The sequence below is a fragment of the Ipomoea nil genome, unplaced genomic scaffold (genome assembly GCF_001879475.1).
Source record: "Ipomoea nil cultivar Tokyo-kokei standard unplaced genomic scaffold, Asagao_1.1 scaffold3069, whole genome shotgun sequence".
Lineage (NCBI taxonomy): Eukaryota > Viridiplantae > Streptophyta > Magnoliopsida > Solanales > Convolvulaceae > Ipomoea > Ipomoea nil.
Window position 1 is genome coordinate 8606348 of NW_017619497.1, and position 15008 is coordinate 8621355.

Here is a 15008-nt window from a genome sequence, read left to right on the forward strand (position 1 = left end):
TTTATTTTTCTTAGTTTTTAGGATTCTACGTGTTGTGTAATGAAGTGGACTGTTATCAAATAAATGAGAATGTTTATGTATCTTTCTGCTCAATTTTATATTCTAGTTTTTCTCTCTCTCATTTTATCTCGTATTATGTAAGAAGACTTTCACCAAGATCAATCACAAAAAGGAACATCATAATTCACAAAATAACATTTTCAAATATATATTGAAGAGTTGTTTTGGCCTGGGGAGCGTAGGTAAAATTTCTTACCGCCCAAAAATTGGTCAATATTATTTTACAGTTTGCAATAAAAGATCAATCTTTTTTTCTTTAAATAGTAACTAAACAAGATTACATACATTTAAGTTGAGCAATGTCGATAACTAATTAGCGTCGTCAAGAAGGGGATGAATGAAAATGTAAATAGTGATCTAGCTAACTAGCTAGGTTGACAAATGAATGCATAATTTCAACCAATTCATATATATATATATATATATATATATATATATATATATATATATATATATATATATATAGTAAGGTTCAATTGTGGCGTCACTAATAGTTCAACAAATATACACCATCAACGTTAAAAAATGCACTACAAAAACACACATAAATTAGGTAAGCATCACCAAAAAACACCATTAAGTGTGAGTAAAAACACCATATAGTGTTTAGAAATACACCATTGGAGTGTGGTGAGTTATATGGTGTATTTTTTTTGGGTTTGTTGTGTATTTTTTTTTTAGTGTTTTTTGACATTTCATTGTGGTGTATTTCTCTTACACTGTTGGTGCTAATTGTTAACACGGTTGGTGTATTCTGATATTCCGCCACACCGTCGCACTAAGGAGATCGAGGCATTTGAACTTTTTCCCATATATATAGGGTCAGGTTCTTGTGAGAACATGTCTTCCCGTGCGGTCAGTGCGGCATACACCATTAGGTATGCATAAATGCACCACACAATGTTCGAAAATACACCATTATGTGTGGTGTATTTTTTTTTTTTTTTTTGTGGTGCATTTTTTGACATTTCATTCTGGTGTATTCTCGAACACTGTATGGTGCATTTATGCATACCTAATGATGTATGTTGCACTGACCGCATAGGAAGACATGTTCTCACAGGAACCAAAATCTATATATATATAGAGAGAGAGAGCTATATATATGGTAAGTGGTGCAGTTGAGTAGTCTACTTCCTCCACCTTCAAAATCCCACATATCTTCCCCTTCAAACCACGGTATATCTCAACTACATCCATATCCCACACCCGCCATATATCAATATAATTTACCTTATATATATACACAAACCTTTCTTCATCATCACATCAGATCATTCTCCGACCATAACATGTTTGAAGTATAAGCTAAGGAAACTCAACACCATATCCGATGATATATCATCCCATAATACTGTCTCTTCATTCTCCCTAGCTATAACCTGCATTGCTCTCATCTCATCTAGCTATCTCGGTCTTCTTAGCTAGCTTTTCCATCAAAATTTAATTAATTAAACCATATATATATCATGGAAGCAGATTCTGCAGAAAATCAAGAACCCATCATTATTCTCCCCTCCGCCGCCGTAGACTACCGGGCCAACGTGGATACCTCGCGCCCTTTCCGGTCGGTGAAAGAAGCGGTGGCGATTTTCGGGGAGCGGTTCTTGGCCGGAGAAGTCTACTCACAGTCCTCCTCGTCTAAGCCTCCCTTCGCGTTCCCCAAGCATGAAACGCCGTGCTATTACTCCCCGACTACAAAATCCCACGACGTAGTTTCTGCGGCGGCGGCGGAGGAGGAGGAGGAGGAGTCGGCGGTGGCGTACACGCTGAGGAAACTGGAGGCGGAGCTGGAGGAGACGAAGGCGGAGCTGAAGCAGCTGAGGGAGAGGGAATCGGAGACGGAAATCGCGCTGGCGTCGTTGAACGCCGAGCTTCACAAGAATATGTCGAAGCTGGCTCAAGCGGAGGCGGCTTCGGCGGCAAAAGCGGCGGCGGCGGCGGATGCGAGGTCAATCTGCGCCGGCGCCGGCGCCGGCGAGATCATCAAGAAACCGAGTTTGGCGGATGTATTGAGAGGCGGTGATAGGAAGAAGAAGATGATGGCGAAGAAGAAGCCGATAATTCCACTTGTGGGGGATTTGTTTACGAGGAAGAAAGGGTCGTCGTCGCCGATTGCGATGAACAATCCTCTCTTTTCATCTTCTCATGCATGGTTTAATTGAATTGATATGATGAAACCTCAACCCCCATGCATGCATGCATGCATGAATAATTTAAATACTAAATTCAAATTGTTTTTTTTTAATGATATGTGAGCAAAATTAAACCCCATAATTTTGTACCATTTGTATTCCAATTACCTTATGTTAATGTGCATGACTTTTTATAATGATGATAGATATGATGCTTGTGCCCGCACTAACACTCAGTTAGTATTCAGGTAGTAGATTGTGGATGTAGTGATATAATCTTTTTTCCTCATTTAATTTCATGTCTTATCCGGCATTATACCTATTACACTCTCTTATGTCTCCTTTCTTTTTATATTCACGTGTCATTATTATATTAGATAATAATTTTTATTGTATTTGGTAATTTGGTAATTAGCTAGGATGGACCATCTTACATAACTTTAAAAATTATTATAATGATTCCTAAATGAGTGGTCGAATAAAGGGAGTATGATTCACTAACATTCTTTCGATGGAGTGTGTTACTGTTGCACGGGCGATTGTGTGCATCATCTATAAAATCCCAATTTCTAATTAGCTTCTTCTCATGATTTATCTCAAAAAAAATCTCATTGTCTTATTGACCTTTTTAGTTTGAACCGATCAGGTAAATTTATATTAGCTTACTCATTGTGATCCTTTGTCAGCTAAGGTCACAAGACAAAATTTATTCAATTTTTCAGTACACATTATCGAATTATGATTGCACGTTTTCTTCATTGTCACCCCAAAAAATTTATAGATATATCTTTTTATTTTTTAAATCTCACTTTTGTTATTGTTATTGTTATTATTATTATTATTATTATGGAGTATGACATCCTAAAATTTGAGTACACAAGTATTTCTAAAATACATAATAAAACCTCTCCACCACTAGCAAAGAGTGAATGAAATTTTGGGTGGTGGAGGGAGGGTGGAGGTGGAGGTGGGTGGGTGGGTAAATCTGATTACCAGAAATTTGTAGCCCCAGAGTTCAATCAGCTATGGCTTTGAACCCACCATCTTCCTGTGGAGCCTTGCAAATCCCTGAATCCTCTTTCCATTCTCTTCCTCTAAAGGTTTGCTTTCCTAACAACATAACACACTATGTGCATTTTAAATTTTTTCTTTTTTGTTCTCGAGTTTCGAATAACCAGTTTGTTCAATCACTGCAGATTTCCAGTCTTCTGGGCTCTACGGTTTCACTCTCGCGGAGGCGCAACCCATTGCGGCGGCCGCCGCCGCCGTCACGCTTAGTACCAAGAGTTCATTTTTCCGGCAGCCCAAAGCCGCAGCTAGGTGAAGTTGATTGTTTCCCCCCTTGGGATTTTATCTTCTGCACTTGTCCTTTCCACTGCTTATAAATACCTTTTACGAATCGTAAAGTATTAAACTTTCTCCCAATTACTTGAAATTTTAGTGCTTTCATACAAAGGGTTTGTGAATTTTAATGATTTTACTGTATGATTCTTCCTTTATCTGTGGGGTTCTGGAGATTAAACTTATATTCATCACTTTTGGTTGGTATTAGTCAAGTGATTTTCACTTCTTTTTTTTTTTTGGTGAAGAGGGCAACCTGCAGCCACTACAGGGGTGTTTGGTAAATAGTTGTTAGCTAATTGGGTTAGTGAGTTTAGCTAGTTGATAGCATTAGCCGATTGTAAAAAAAGTGTTTGGTAAATTAGTTGTTAGCTTATAGATGATTACATGCAAAATGACTTTCTCAAAAAGTTGATCGAAAAAACTACTTTGAGCAGTTTTTTGAATTTTAGCATTTTGGGGCAATAAATCTTTACAAAAACTAATTAATCAAACATTCATATTGATTGTTTAATCAAGTCAAACAGCTAATATTGGTCAAATAAGTCAAAATTGACTGATGAGCTAATTATGTTACCAAACATGGCCTATATGTGTGTATGCACTAGGTAAATCCTGTCTTCTAACCCTAGCCGGCAAAGGAGTAGAGAGGTTTGAGTGACTCAAACCAAGAAGGCCAATAGGCCACTCCTGTTGCGAGTCGAACTTGTAACCTCGTGGTTACTAAGTCAACAGACCAACTTGGCTGGGGTTGCCCTTAGGTGTATACGGCGAGTTTTTCAGTTTTTGGGCACTTTCTAAATTTGAATTGGATTCCTCCCTGTGATGTTATGCAGTTGTAAGGGCAGTTGCAGCTCCTCATTCAGCAGTGGGCGTACCGCTGACAGCAGAGAATGTCGAGAGTGTATTGGATGAAATTCGACCATATCTCATTGCTGATGGAGGTAACGTTGCCCTGCATGAAATCAATGGCAATGTTGTTAGGTTAAAACTTCAGGGAGCGTGTGGCTCCTGCCCCAGTTCTGTGATGACGATGAAGATGGGCATTGAGCGTCGTTTGATGGAAAAGATCCCCGAGGTTTCTGCCGTTGAATCCATACCAGACGAAGAAACTGGCCTCGAGCTTAATGCAGAAAACATAGAGAAGGTATGTGATCCATTCTAGTCCTTACGTGTTCTGTAGATTCGAGATATTACTTCGAGAATAATGGAAAATCGTCACTCACATTTCTCTAAAATGGCTGGTTTGATCACGTATTTAGCTCATGTGACACATGGATGCAATAGGGAGTAGAATGAAACTATGATTTGATTGTTTCTATTGACAATATACTCGTGTAGAATGGTACGAGACGAGGATATTTATATCGAGTTGCTTGATGTATATTTGGTTTTTCTTTCGAGTTTTGTTGTGAATGGTTCGTTATTAAATCTAGGTGCTCGAAGAGATAAGACCATATCTCATTGAGGCAGCCGGTGGAACATTGGAACTAGTTGGAATCGAGGAGCCAATCGTAAAGGTTAGAATCACGGGCCCTGCAGCAGGGGTGATGACGGTTCGTGTTGCTGTGACTCAGAAACTAAGGGAGAAGATCCCTGCAATAGCTGCAGTTCAACTTTTACAGTAAATATATACAGCTCTCAATGATAGCTGAAAGTACAGGAAGCTCTGTAAATAGTATAAGTTGTGTTGTTCTTAGGGAAGATAGTCTTGGTAGTTCATAATTCAACCATTCTTGGAACACTATGATTTATATTGCAGCAATTATTTGGAGGGTGTTGCCAATCATTATACCATGAACCATGTTCTACGTTGTAAGCTAAATCACTAACATAAAGATTCATTTTTAATATACTAAAAGTTCATTTTTAGTGTATTACAAATTCATTTCTGATAAATTTACTTTTAGTGTAAACACAAGGCTTGTTCAAACTAATTGGCAAATTATACCATGAACTAAAATCCACTTGCATTTTGATCTACAGTTCAAAATAACATTCAGTTTTATGTTTTTTCTAGGGAACAAAATCAATTAATCAATGAACGAATACAATGAGGGGATTATGTATTATAATATTATATACCTTTAATTTATTTTCTAACACATAATTTAATAACTGATGACACATGATATATTAACTGCAAACACATAATTTTTCGACCAAAATTCATAATGTAAGATAGACTCTAGTTCATGGTTCATGACTCCATGGTATAACAATTGAAGTAATCTCAAGGATACCGGATGTCATGAAAAAAAAAAAAAAATCTCTAAAATAAACTTTAATTTTTTGTTTTCTTTTTTTCTTCAAAAAATAAAATAAAAAAAAATTCTCCAATTAGTAAACGGAACCATACATCTCATTTCAACTTTGGCAATGTGGAGTGTACTTGTTTGGTATGGTAAAGAATATTAGTGTTGAAAACATGGATTCCCAACTACAGAAACAAGAACAAAACTGTAGACCAAATGAAGAGGAATAAACAGACAACAATGTCCATTTCCTTCCTCCACATTAAGGTTGTTGCCTTACAATTGAAAGGAATCTGTGGGTCTGTGAACATCTTTCAAACTCTTCCCTTTAGGTGCAGTGATCTTAGTCACAGTAGAGCTTGATCACAGAATCGGCGCCTGCTGTAAATAACCACGGCTGCCTCGGGTGGAACGTGCAGTCAAGAACGCCTGAAAGTAGAAATTATAATGTGTCAGCAAAAGACGTTTATAGTTAGGCAATGTGCTTCACTGCTTTGACCCCGCCCGCCAAACGTTTAGGACAAAAAAATACCTCTTCCATTTTCAATGGCGTGACCCCGGAGAATCTCCAGAGGGACTATTAGGGGATTTTGGTTCAGATCTGAATAAACCATTCCATGGAAGACATATGCAGAGCAGTCATCAGAACATGAAGCGAACAAAGGATAAGAACGATGGAAGGCAACTTTGTTAATGTCCTTTGGATGACACCTGAGATTTGAAAAAGGAAAATCGCATGAAGAGATAAACAATGGCAAATATAACCGGATGAAAAGCTTTAGTCACGGAACTTCACAAATGCCAAAACCAATAAAGATTTCGGTCAAAATCCTTCAATTTGCAGCGGATGAATAAACATGCATAAGCACAAAGTTTCGAGCTTTTAACTTTATTCATCTCACATAAGGAATCGATTCTTTTGACCATGTCCAAAGGTTTTTTTCCTTTACTTACTTGAGAACTCTGTAAGGCTGAGATGAAAGGTCCATGTCAAACCAACACAGTTTCCCCTCTCTACTTCCAACAATGACGTGATCACCTGCATATGAAGGTATGAATTCATGAAAAGAATACACTTATGCAGACAGATAGATAAAAGGAGGCACAATTGCAAGGAAATTACTCAAATTAGTTTCATATGACAACACAGAGAAGGCTTAGAAACATACCACTTGAGTGAATGGAAATAGAGGATACTTCACGTAATTTGGTTTCAAGTTTCTTGATAGCTTTTGGGTTCAGCAGATCATAGACACGAACAAATTTCTTGGTTGATATAAAGAAGAGAGAGCGAGTAGGATGGAAAGCAGTTGAAACCGGAATTCCATGCAGCTTGAATGGAAGCCGTTGGGTATTCTTCTTTGAGAGTTGATGAATAAATATTGCTCTTGCGTCCCGTATGAATGGGTTAAGAAATAACATCAAGCAATTAAAAACAAAATAAATGTCACAGCTATACAAAACATGATTCGGGTAGCCAAAAGAACCAGAATATCAGGCAGATGATGAAAATGGGTTCATGAATGTACAATCCAATGGAAGCAAATTCCTAGAACGGTAATCACATACAACTGAAAGACAATTCAAAAATAAGCTTGGATTGGATGTTTCAATGCACTAAAGAGGATATCAGATGGCGACACTACTGACAAATAGTCTCCTTTACGATGCCACTCTACAGAAGTAACTGTCTGCAAAACTCAATGAACGTACAGAAGTCAGACTCGTATAAAGGCTTCAAATTTATCACCACTGCAGTGTCTGATGAAGACTCAATATAATAGAAAACGAAACCAAGTTTAAGTACCTTAGAGTGCTTTAACCTGATTCCTCCAAACTTATCATCCTGAGACCAGCTCACAAGGGAACCACTGTCTGAGACACCAAGAAAAAAATAAGGACAGCTAACATATTAACCTTTTGCACAATATGCTTAAAGGCATTCACATCACAATCTGGCCAGCACTTTGCCCTTAATTGGACCAGCCTGGTGCGAACGGGAATTAGTTTGAGTATGGTATGGCTTAAAGAGTTAAAGTTGCCTCCTACAGTTAGGGCCTGCTCAGGACACCTCGTGGTCTGACCAAAAGGAAAAAAGAAAAAAAAAGCATTCACATCAGACTGACCAGAGTCATCTGTCACGGGTGGTGTCTGAACACGCAATAGTTCTTCAACCGTCTTTTGTCCTTCTTCATTCCCAAGGCCAACATTCAAAAGACATACATCTGGTCCGCTACATAATTAGTTAACATAAGATATTTTCTAGGCTATCATAACCGCATCAATTAATGAATATATCCAGTAATTCATTATGCTTACACAGAGACTGCCAAGATAGGAAGCTCGGGCACTGGATTCCAAGACACATGCTGAACTGCTTCCCCCAGCTCCCAAATCCTTATACATCTTCCAGTCTCAACCTCCCATATGCGCACAGTTCCATCCTTTGAACCTTAAGAAATAGTAGTTCATGTATCATGATTCTATATGAGTTTATAACTTAAGGACAATGAAAAATTCGTTAGAAGCCAAACCAGAAGCAATCCACTGCCCACTAGGTTCTGTACAAATTGAAACAACAGGACCGCTGTGACCTTTATATTCAAGATAACAAGTTGTTGGGTAAGGTCTGAGGTCTTTGCGGCTTGGCAACTTTGGTTTCAAGGACTCAGGATCAATATTTAGCTGTAGAAGAGTTAAAAGATGTAGGCTTACTTTGTGATTAAAAGATTCCAGTTGCTATAAAATATCCAGATACTTTTGTCTGTGGAAAACTCTTGAACTAAAACAAGCACACTTGGTACCAGTTCTCTTTACTTACTCGCTTTTTATGAGCTCTGGGGCATAAATAAAGATCCAGACATCGATCAAATGTTTCTTTGACAGATTTGTCATATGCTGGAACGCTTCTCAAGGATTCAAACCTAAACATAACCAAAACAAATTTGGATTAAAATATTCAACTGAAAGGAGCAAAGTGAAAAAAGTTATTCTTGACCAGTTAAAAAGGCAGTAATGTACTGTTTTGGAATAAACTTTGGCCGATCTTCCTCAAACATAAGCTCATAAGATTTGATCTCGTCTTCTGTTGGGATATATTCCAAAGAGGGGTTATATGATTCCTCATGACCTGAAACAACACTTAGGTAAGACACCAAATGCTATCCCTTACTCCCTTTGAAAAGGTGAAAACCGTGAAATGCCAAGGATATTTAGGGAGAGTTGTAAACCTGGCAGCTTAGGCTTTGGAGCAGGAATATAAGATAACCCTTGTCTTTCCATTGCAGTCGAATCATCTCCCCACAAAAGATAGAATTTTGGTTCTTCTTTTGGCTTCTCATCAAATTTTATTAGCCCCTTTCTTATTGCACGTACATACTTAACAACCTGGATCCAGATGAAAATTTAATTATAACTATAATCACAGTGAAATTTGGCAGTAATAAATATGTTAAAGGCATCATGTCAGTAGTTCACATTTTCTATTTAACCATCAGAGTTACTCCCTTTGTCCCTCAAAATTTGTCTTCATTCCTAAATAGGTATGCCCCACAAAGTTTGTTACTTTCCTAAATACAACATTTATTACTTCATTACCAAAAAAAACCCTTTAAAAACCTTCTGCATTTATTATAAGGGAAAAAAATCACAAGTACATTTTCTATGGGAAAAAATAAAAATATATCACTTAGTCAATACATTAAATATAATCCCCTAAATCTATGTGTATGGTCAAACATGACAATATATATGGAACGGAGGAGTACACTATACTTCATCAACCCAACCTGTATAAATAGGACTGCCCCCATTCACATGCAAATGGAAGATTTAGGAGGGGTACAGATTTTTATGCTTAAAAATGCTGGTTCACAGTGCAGTAACTACAATATAAGTTCTTACAAGATAAACCTCAAGTCAAAGGTGCAATCATTCATTATGTATTTATGTGCCTTACTGCTTTTTCTCAAAGGTTCAATAAAGCAAATGAAACGAACAATATTGAAAGCAGATAATTGTTACATGTTACTGGGAACAATATGTCTATATATGTAACAAGGAAAAAGAAAAAGGATGGAAAAGACTAAACATCTTGCAGCACAAATTAAAATAACAGTATATGAAATCTAACCTTTTTGCTCTCCCACTTTGAAGGAATAAAACGTCTCTTTGGTTCTGGAGCACTGGAAAGCGGATGCTTTGCATCATCCCAGGCAAACCAGTCCACATATGGCTGCAAAATAAAGGAGATAGAATGACTCTGTCATCACTGCTTTAAATGAAAATGAAGTTTTAGCTACAAGCTACATAGAAAAGGTTTATAACTAGGTGACAGGGTACAAACTGCGTAAGGATCAAAATCAGCATGAGGTGCTTTCCCTTTCAGCATTCTGCGAATCGTTTTGATCTCTTCTTTGGTCAGCTCCACTTCTTCATCATTATACTCGTCATAAATCTTACGCCTAAATTTCATGAATGTAGGATGTTTCATACTTAGTTTGAAATTGGATGTAAACCAATACATGCATCATGTGTGTGTCTGTAAACACACATAAATATCAACTCACCAATTTTTGGAGTCATCAGCACTGGCAAGAAATGAATCTAATTTATCTTGTTTCTCTTTTTTCTTGATCTTCTTCCCGGCAAGATCATATCCTATATGTTCCTCATCTTTGTACCATTTCAACGGAACATTCCCCACAGTATTACGAGGAGCAACCTGATTGGCAAAACATATCCAATAAATGGATGAAACATGAAAAGTAAGCAAAGCCAAAAAGGTAAATGGCATGAGTAAGGACCTGTGATAATAACTAGGTAACAAGTTCCAACCAGAGAAATATTTTTAGCTAGTAACAGTGCTTCATATTTTTAAGATAACATACAATCAGGCTTTGATGCATAAGCTTGTACCTAAAGACAATGTCTTCACTACTTTAAATAAAAACAAGTTTTAACTGTTTGGATTCCTTACCAGCAAAAGTAACTGGTAAAAACCATATAGCAAGTTCTTACCCCATTCATCACCAACTTTTAGAAACGCCTTGAGACAGTTAAGCATTTCTCGAAAAATAGAAATATGAAACATACCTCATCTTCAGATGAGTCACTCTCCTCAACTTCTGGACGGGAGTCATCACTTTCACTATCATCTACATCACTATGACCCGAGTCATCTCTATTACTGTTACTTGGGCCAGCACCAGCTAAATCATCTGCATTGGTGGTGGCATCATCACCATCACTTGAGACAAAAACATCCTGCAACAACCACAAGAAGAACTCTAATAAATAACTAATAGTAAAAGATTCTAAGAGCAAGAACAGAACTGCTCTTAGTTTAATAATTTATTAAAAATTAAATTAAATAAAAAGCTGCAAACTTTTATGCCTCATGGGTACATTCAGACCAGTGACTAACAAGAATCACAGAAATTAGACACCCCAAATGTTTTTGCTCTTATACTCATAGCCTGATCAATGCTGCAAAACACAGATGAAATTACTATATACCTCACTACCAGAGAGTTCACTTTCTTCGTCTGTCCCTGACTCTCTCACTGAGCCATTGTCTTCAGAAAATTCCTATAACCACATTATAAAAAAATTAAAATAAAGACTTAATAATACATAGGGAATTCACAACCAAGAATGCTAAAAATACAAACAAGTCATCCCTGTCACGCTTGCAACACTATGCACAGACCCAGAGCACAAAACGAATTCTTGAAACATTAACCCAACAATCGGCATACACATTATTATCGATTTTTTCGACCTGTCTGTCAACCCAGTGATCTCGAAAATACAAAGAGTAAACCCGCAAAATCCACTAGTGGGTACAAATTGAGCTATTCTGCATCCTTTCAGCTAAACTATGAAAAATAAAAGCAAAAATAAACCTCATCATCGTCGTCGTCGGAAACAACCGGGGATTCATCAGAGTAGTCTTCTTCAGACTGTTTAGCTACCGCATCTATTTTCTTTTGCTCTTCTCCCTCTACCTCTTTCGTTGGTTCCTGCTCGGTCCCTTTTTTCACCTTCATAGCTCCTCTACCTGCAACTCAGTAGATGGCCGTTCCGGAGGGAAGAAGAGGGGAAGTCAGCCGACAGGTATATAGCTAGGGTTTTAACAAGGTTTTAGTTATTTTCTTATTTGTATTTGGAATATTAAAGGAAAAAGTTCACTAAAAAGAACCATATAGATAAAATATTACGGAGTATAATTGAATCATAATTTTATTCAATGGAAAAGCATAAGTACATAACTTTTCTTTGAGTTTTTTTCAAAAAAAAAAAAAAAAAAAAAGTACATAACTTAATCACAATTTTAACAAAAAGTATAATTGTGAATTTATCAACTAACTTACAGCCCGTTTGGTTCGCTGAAAAATATTTGATGGGAAATGGAATTCAAATTCTATGGAAAACAAATTACCAGGAAAATGGATTCTATTGTTTGGTTGGTGGAAAAGAAATTTTAGGAATATGAATTCTATTGTTTGGTTGGGTTTGGAATGGTAAGGAATTATGAATATAAAGACCAATATGCCCTTAACAATAATATATACATGTGTAATTACTAATTAATAAACTTTGAGGAGGGTAAAATAGTCCAATATTGTAATACTTTCTTCCCAAATCCTTTGGAAAACAAAATACCAATGTCTTGCTAGGATTTTGTTTTCCTTCAACTTTAGGAACTCAACTTCCTATGGAAAAGATTTTCCATCCAACCAAACAACATAAAACAACATTTTCCTACACTTTTTAGGAAAACATTTTTCATAGAATTTGACTTCCATCCAACCAAACACCCCCTTATAGCTCAATTATTGTTCCATGGATCATGGTCCACAGATTTGTGTGAACCATAAATAAAAAGTAATTTTTTAATTTTTAATATACTAAAATTATGTAATTTGTATACATAGAGTACATATTTTTTTATATATTATCAAATAATGTACATTCAGAACACAAATAATGTATTTTTATTTTTTAGTAATTATCAATTATATAATTGTGAATTTATCAAGTAGCTTATAACTCAATTATTATTCCATGGATCATGGTCCACACATTTGTGTGAGTCATAAATAAAGAAGTAAATTTTTAATATATTAACATTATGTAATTTGTATACATAGAATACATAATTTGAAAGTATATAATTTTTTATATATTATCAAATAATGTACATTCAGTATACAAATAATGTATTTTTAGTAATTGGCCCTTATTAGCTTAATTGGGCTCTCTCAAATAATAGGTCACAAATTTGAACTCTATTAGCAATTGTTATACCGTGTAACCGTGTCCACCTTATAAGATGGATACGCTTCTATATTCATAATTACTGAATTTTATGTTTATAATTATAAAACTATATGTTCATAATTGTTGAGCTCTATATACACAATTGTGACAATTTTGCACAGCATAATTTTCCCTCAAATGGAGTAGTGACTCTATTGTGAATTTTCGTTCTTCAAAAAATCCACATTGCAAGATAGACCCGAGACCAAATATTCACATTATCTTTTTTTTTTAATGCTACTAACTCTATTTCACAATCTCAACCTTCTGAAGGACAAAAAATCAATACCACATCCACTAAGGTTCGAACTCTATATGAGAGTCCAATCTTGGTGTCATTAGACCACCAAGTCTTGGCAATTTATCTTTTAAAAAGTCACAATTTGTATACTACGAACACATAATGTTAACATATATGTAATTGATTACTTTGTTTTGCATTTATAAGTTCCTTTTAAATATCGTCACTGTTAGTAATGTTATTATTTCCATATTATTATTATGCTATAGTTAATATTTGTGTGGTAGAGAGTTAGTCATCTGTGATTAACTTAATAGACATGAAGGTTTTATGTTGGCCCTGTTTGGTAAAAAAATTTGCCTATAGGCCAATTTTGGCTTATTTGACCACTATTAATTGTTTGATTTAGTTAAAATATCAATATAAATGTTTGATTAATTAACTTTTTGCAACTCCAAAATGCTAAAATTGAAAAAGTTACCCCAAGCAACTTTTTCAATTAGCTTTTTGAGAAAAGAAATTATACCAAACGGCTAACAGCTAACAGAATTTACCAAACACTTTTCTACAATCAGCTAATGTTATCAACTATTTATACCCTCTAATTAACACAATCAGTTAACAACTAACAGCTATCAGCTAACAACCATTTTACCAAACAGGGCCGTTATCTTTTCCTTTAGAATTGTAAACTGATATATTGTTGGAATTGTATTGGATTAGACTTTCTCATCTGGTATCAGTTAGCCAACGATATAATCTTCCTAAAAATTCTCCAACCCTCCGATCGCCTCTCTCCAAATCTTCGATCACCTCTCTCCAACTTTCCGATCGGTATGTCAACCAATTCCTCCGAGCGGACGGTGACTGCCGCCGCCGTTCCCGCTCCAACCACCACCCAAAACACTCTCTCCACCGCTCACCACTTTGTCTTTATTAAGCTCACCACCAGGAACTTCTTGTTTTGGCGCACCCAATTAGTTCCATTCCTCCGAGGCTAAGGGTTACTTGATTATGTTGACGGTGAAACACCGTGTCCACCAGCCACCATCGACATAGCTCCATCCTCCGCCGACTCCGCCTCTGCCGCGACTGTCGCCGTCTCGAGGCCCAACCCGGCGTATAGAGCTTGGATACAATAGGATTAGTCGATCCTCTCGCTCTTCATCTCCTCGCTTTCAGACGAGGTTATGTATTTGGCTGTTGGCCGGAATACTTCGCGGGAGGTGTGGGAGTCTGTCACGTCGGCCCTTGGATCGTCAACACGAGCTCGTTGTCTGAATCTGTTAGGAAAGTTCCAGTCTCTTTGTCAAGGCAGTCACTCTCCGGCAGAATATCTCGGCAGAGCACAACTCATTGTCGAAGCCCTGGCGTTGGCCGGCGGCCACTTTCCCTCGACGAGCAGAATATGTATGTGTTCCGAGGGCTTCATCCAGAATTTCGTGCAATGGCGGCCTCCCTAACATTGACCTGTACAACCGTCTCCATTCCCTAGCTCTCCGACTTCTTGCAGGCTCAAGAGTTCATTATCTCCGATGACTTCCCGACGGGTAACGATGGAGGCCTCGCCGACTCCCGACGGCTATGTATGCTGGACGTGGACAGAATCGGCATCCGCCTGGTGACGGTGGCTCCGACAACGTAACCAGGGTC

General features: G+C 37.0%; 3 protein-coding genes across 5 annotated transcripts; 2 read left to right on the top strand and 1 right to left on the bottom strand.

Annotated features, from left to right (window-relative positions):
• The first annotated feature begins 1357 nt into the window (after positions 1-1357).
• Positions 1358-2421, top strand: LOC109165037 (WEB family protein At3g51220). The gene has a single exon (XM_019313638.1). It carries the CDS (start codon positions 1530-1532, stop codon positions 2223-2225), a length of 696 nt encoding a protein of 231 aa, XP_019169183.1. The 5' UTR covers positions 1358-1529; the 3' UTR covers positions 2226-2421.
• Positions 2422-3182: 761 nt separating this feature from the next.
• LOC109165036 (nifU-like protein 2, chloroplastic) lies at positions 3183-5328 on the top strand. Of its 2 annotated transcripts, none has more exons than XM_019313636.1 (4): positions 3183-3295; positions 3392-3515; positions 4370-4683; positions 4973-5328. In XM_019313636.1, the coding sequence occupies exons 1-4, from the start codon at positions 3221-3223 to the stop codon at positions 5162-5164; spliced, it is 705 nt and encodes a 234-aa protein (XP_019169181.1). In that variant the 5' UTR covers positions 3183-3220; the 3' UTR covers positions 5165-5328. The 2 variants fall into 2 exon arrangements, with proteins under 2 accessions (XP_019169181.1, XP_019169182.1); XM_019313637.1 differs by having other exon boundaries at positions 4373-4683.
• Positions 5329-5876: 548 nt separating this feature from the next.
• LOC109165028 (ribosome biogenesis protein BOP1 homolog) lies at positions 5877-11996 on the bottom strand. 2 transcript variants are annotated; one of them, XM_019313624.1, is made up of 18 exons: positions 11703-11996; positions 11309-11382; positions 10886-11056; positions 10360-10514; positions 10137-10254; positions 9924-10025; positions 9022-9178; positions 8813-8921; positions 8613-8715; positions 8326-8476; positions 8111-8243; positions 7918-8024; positions 7599-7666; positions 7422-7482; positions 6961-7188; positions 6746-6830; positions 6324-6502; positions 5877-6220 (listed from the first exon to the last, which is right to left on the bottom strand). In XM_019313624.1, exons 1-18 carry the CDS (start codon positions 11839-11841, stop codon positions 6135-6137), a joined length of 2226 nt encoding a protein of 741 aa, XP_019169169.1. In that variant the 5' UTR covers positions 11842-11996; the 3' UTR covers positions 5877-6134. The 2 variants fall into 2 exon arrangements, with proteins under 2 accessions (XP_019169169.1, XP_019169168.1); XM_019313623.1 differs by having other exon boundaries at positions 11309-11380; positions 11698-11965.
• Positions 11997-15008: the final 3012 nt, after the last annotated feature.

Coding starts and splice junctions, on each gene's coding strand:
- LOC109165037 (XM_019313638.1), top strand. CDS start 1,530: ATGGAAGCAGATTCTGCAGAAAATCAAGAACCCATCATTATTCTCCCC.
- LOC109165036 (XM_019313636.1), top strand. CDS start 3,221: ATGGCTTTGAACCCACCATCTTCCTGTGGAGCCTTGCAAATCCCTGAA. Junction 3,516..4,369: donor CAGCCCAAAGCCGCAGCTAG/GTGAAGTTGATT, acceptor TGTGATGTTATG/CAGTTGTAAGGGCAGTTGCA. Junction 4,684..4,972: donor ATGCAGAAAACATAGAGAAG/GTATGTGATCCA, acceptor TATTAAATCTAG/GTGCTCGAAGAGATAAGACC.
- LOC109165028 (XM_019313623.1), bottom strand. CDS start 11,841: ATGAAGGTGAAAAAAGGGACCGAGCAGGAACCAACGAAAGAGGTAGAG. Junction 10,515..10,885: donor GTGACTCATCTGAAGATGAG/GTATGTTTCATA, acceptor TTTGCCAATCAG/GTTGCTCCTCGTAATACTGT. Junction 6,503..6,745: donor CAGCCTTACAGAGTTCTCAA/GTAAGTAAAGGA, acceptor TTCAAATCTCAG/GTGTCATCCAAAGGACATTA.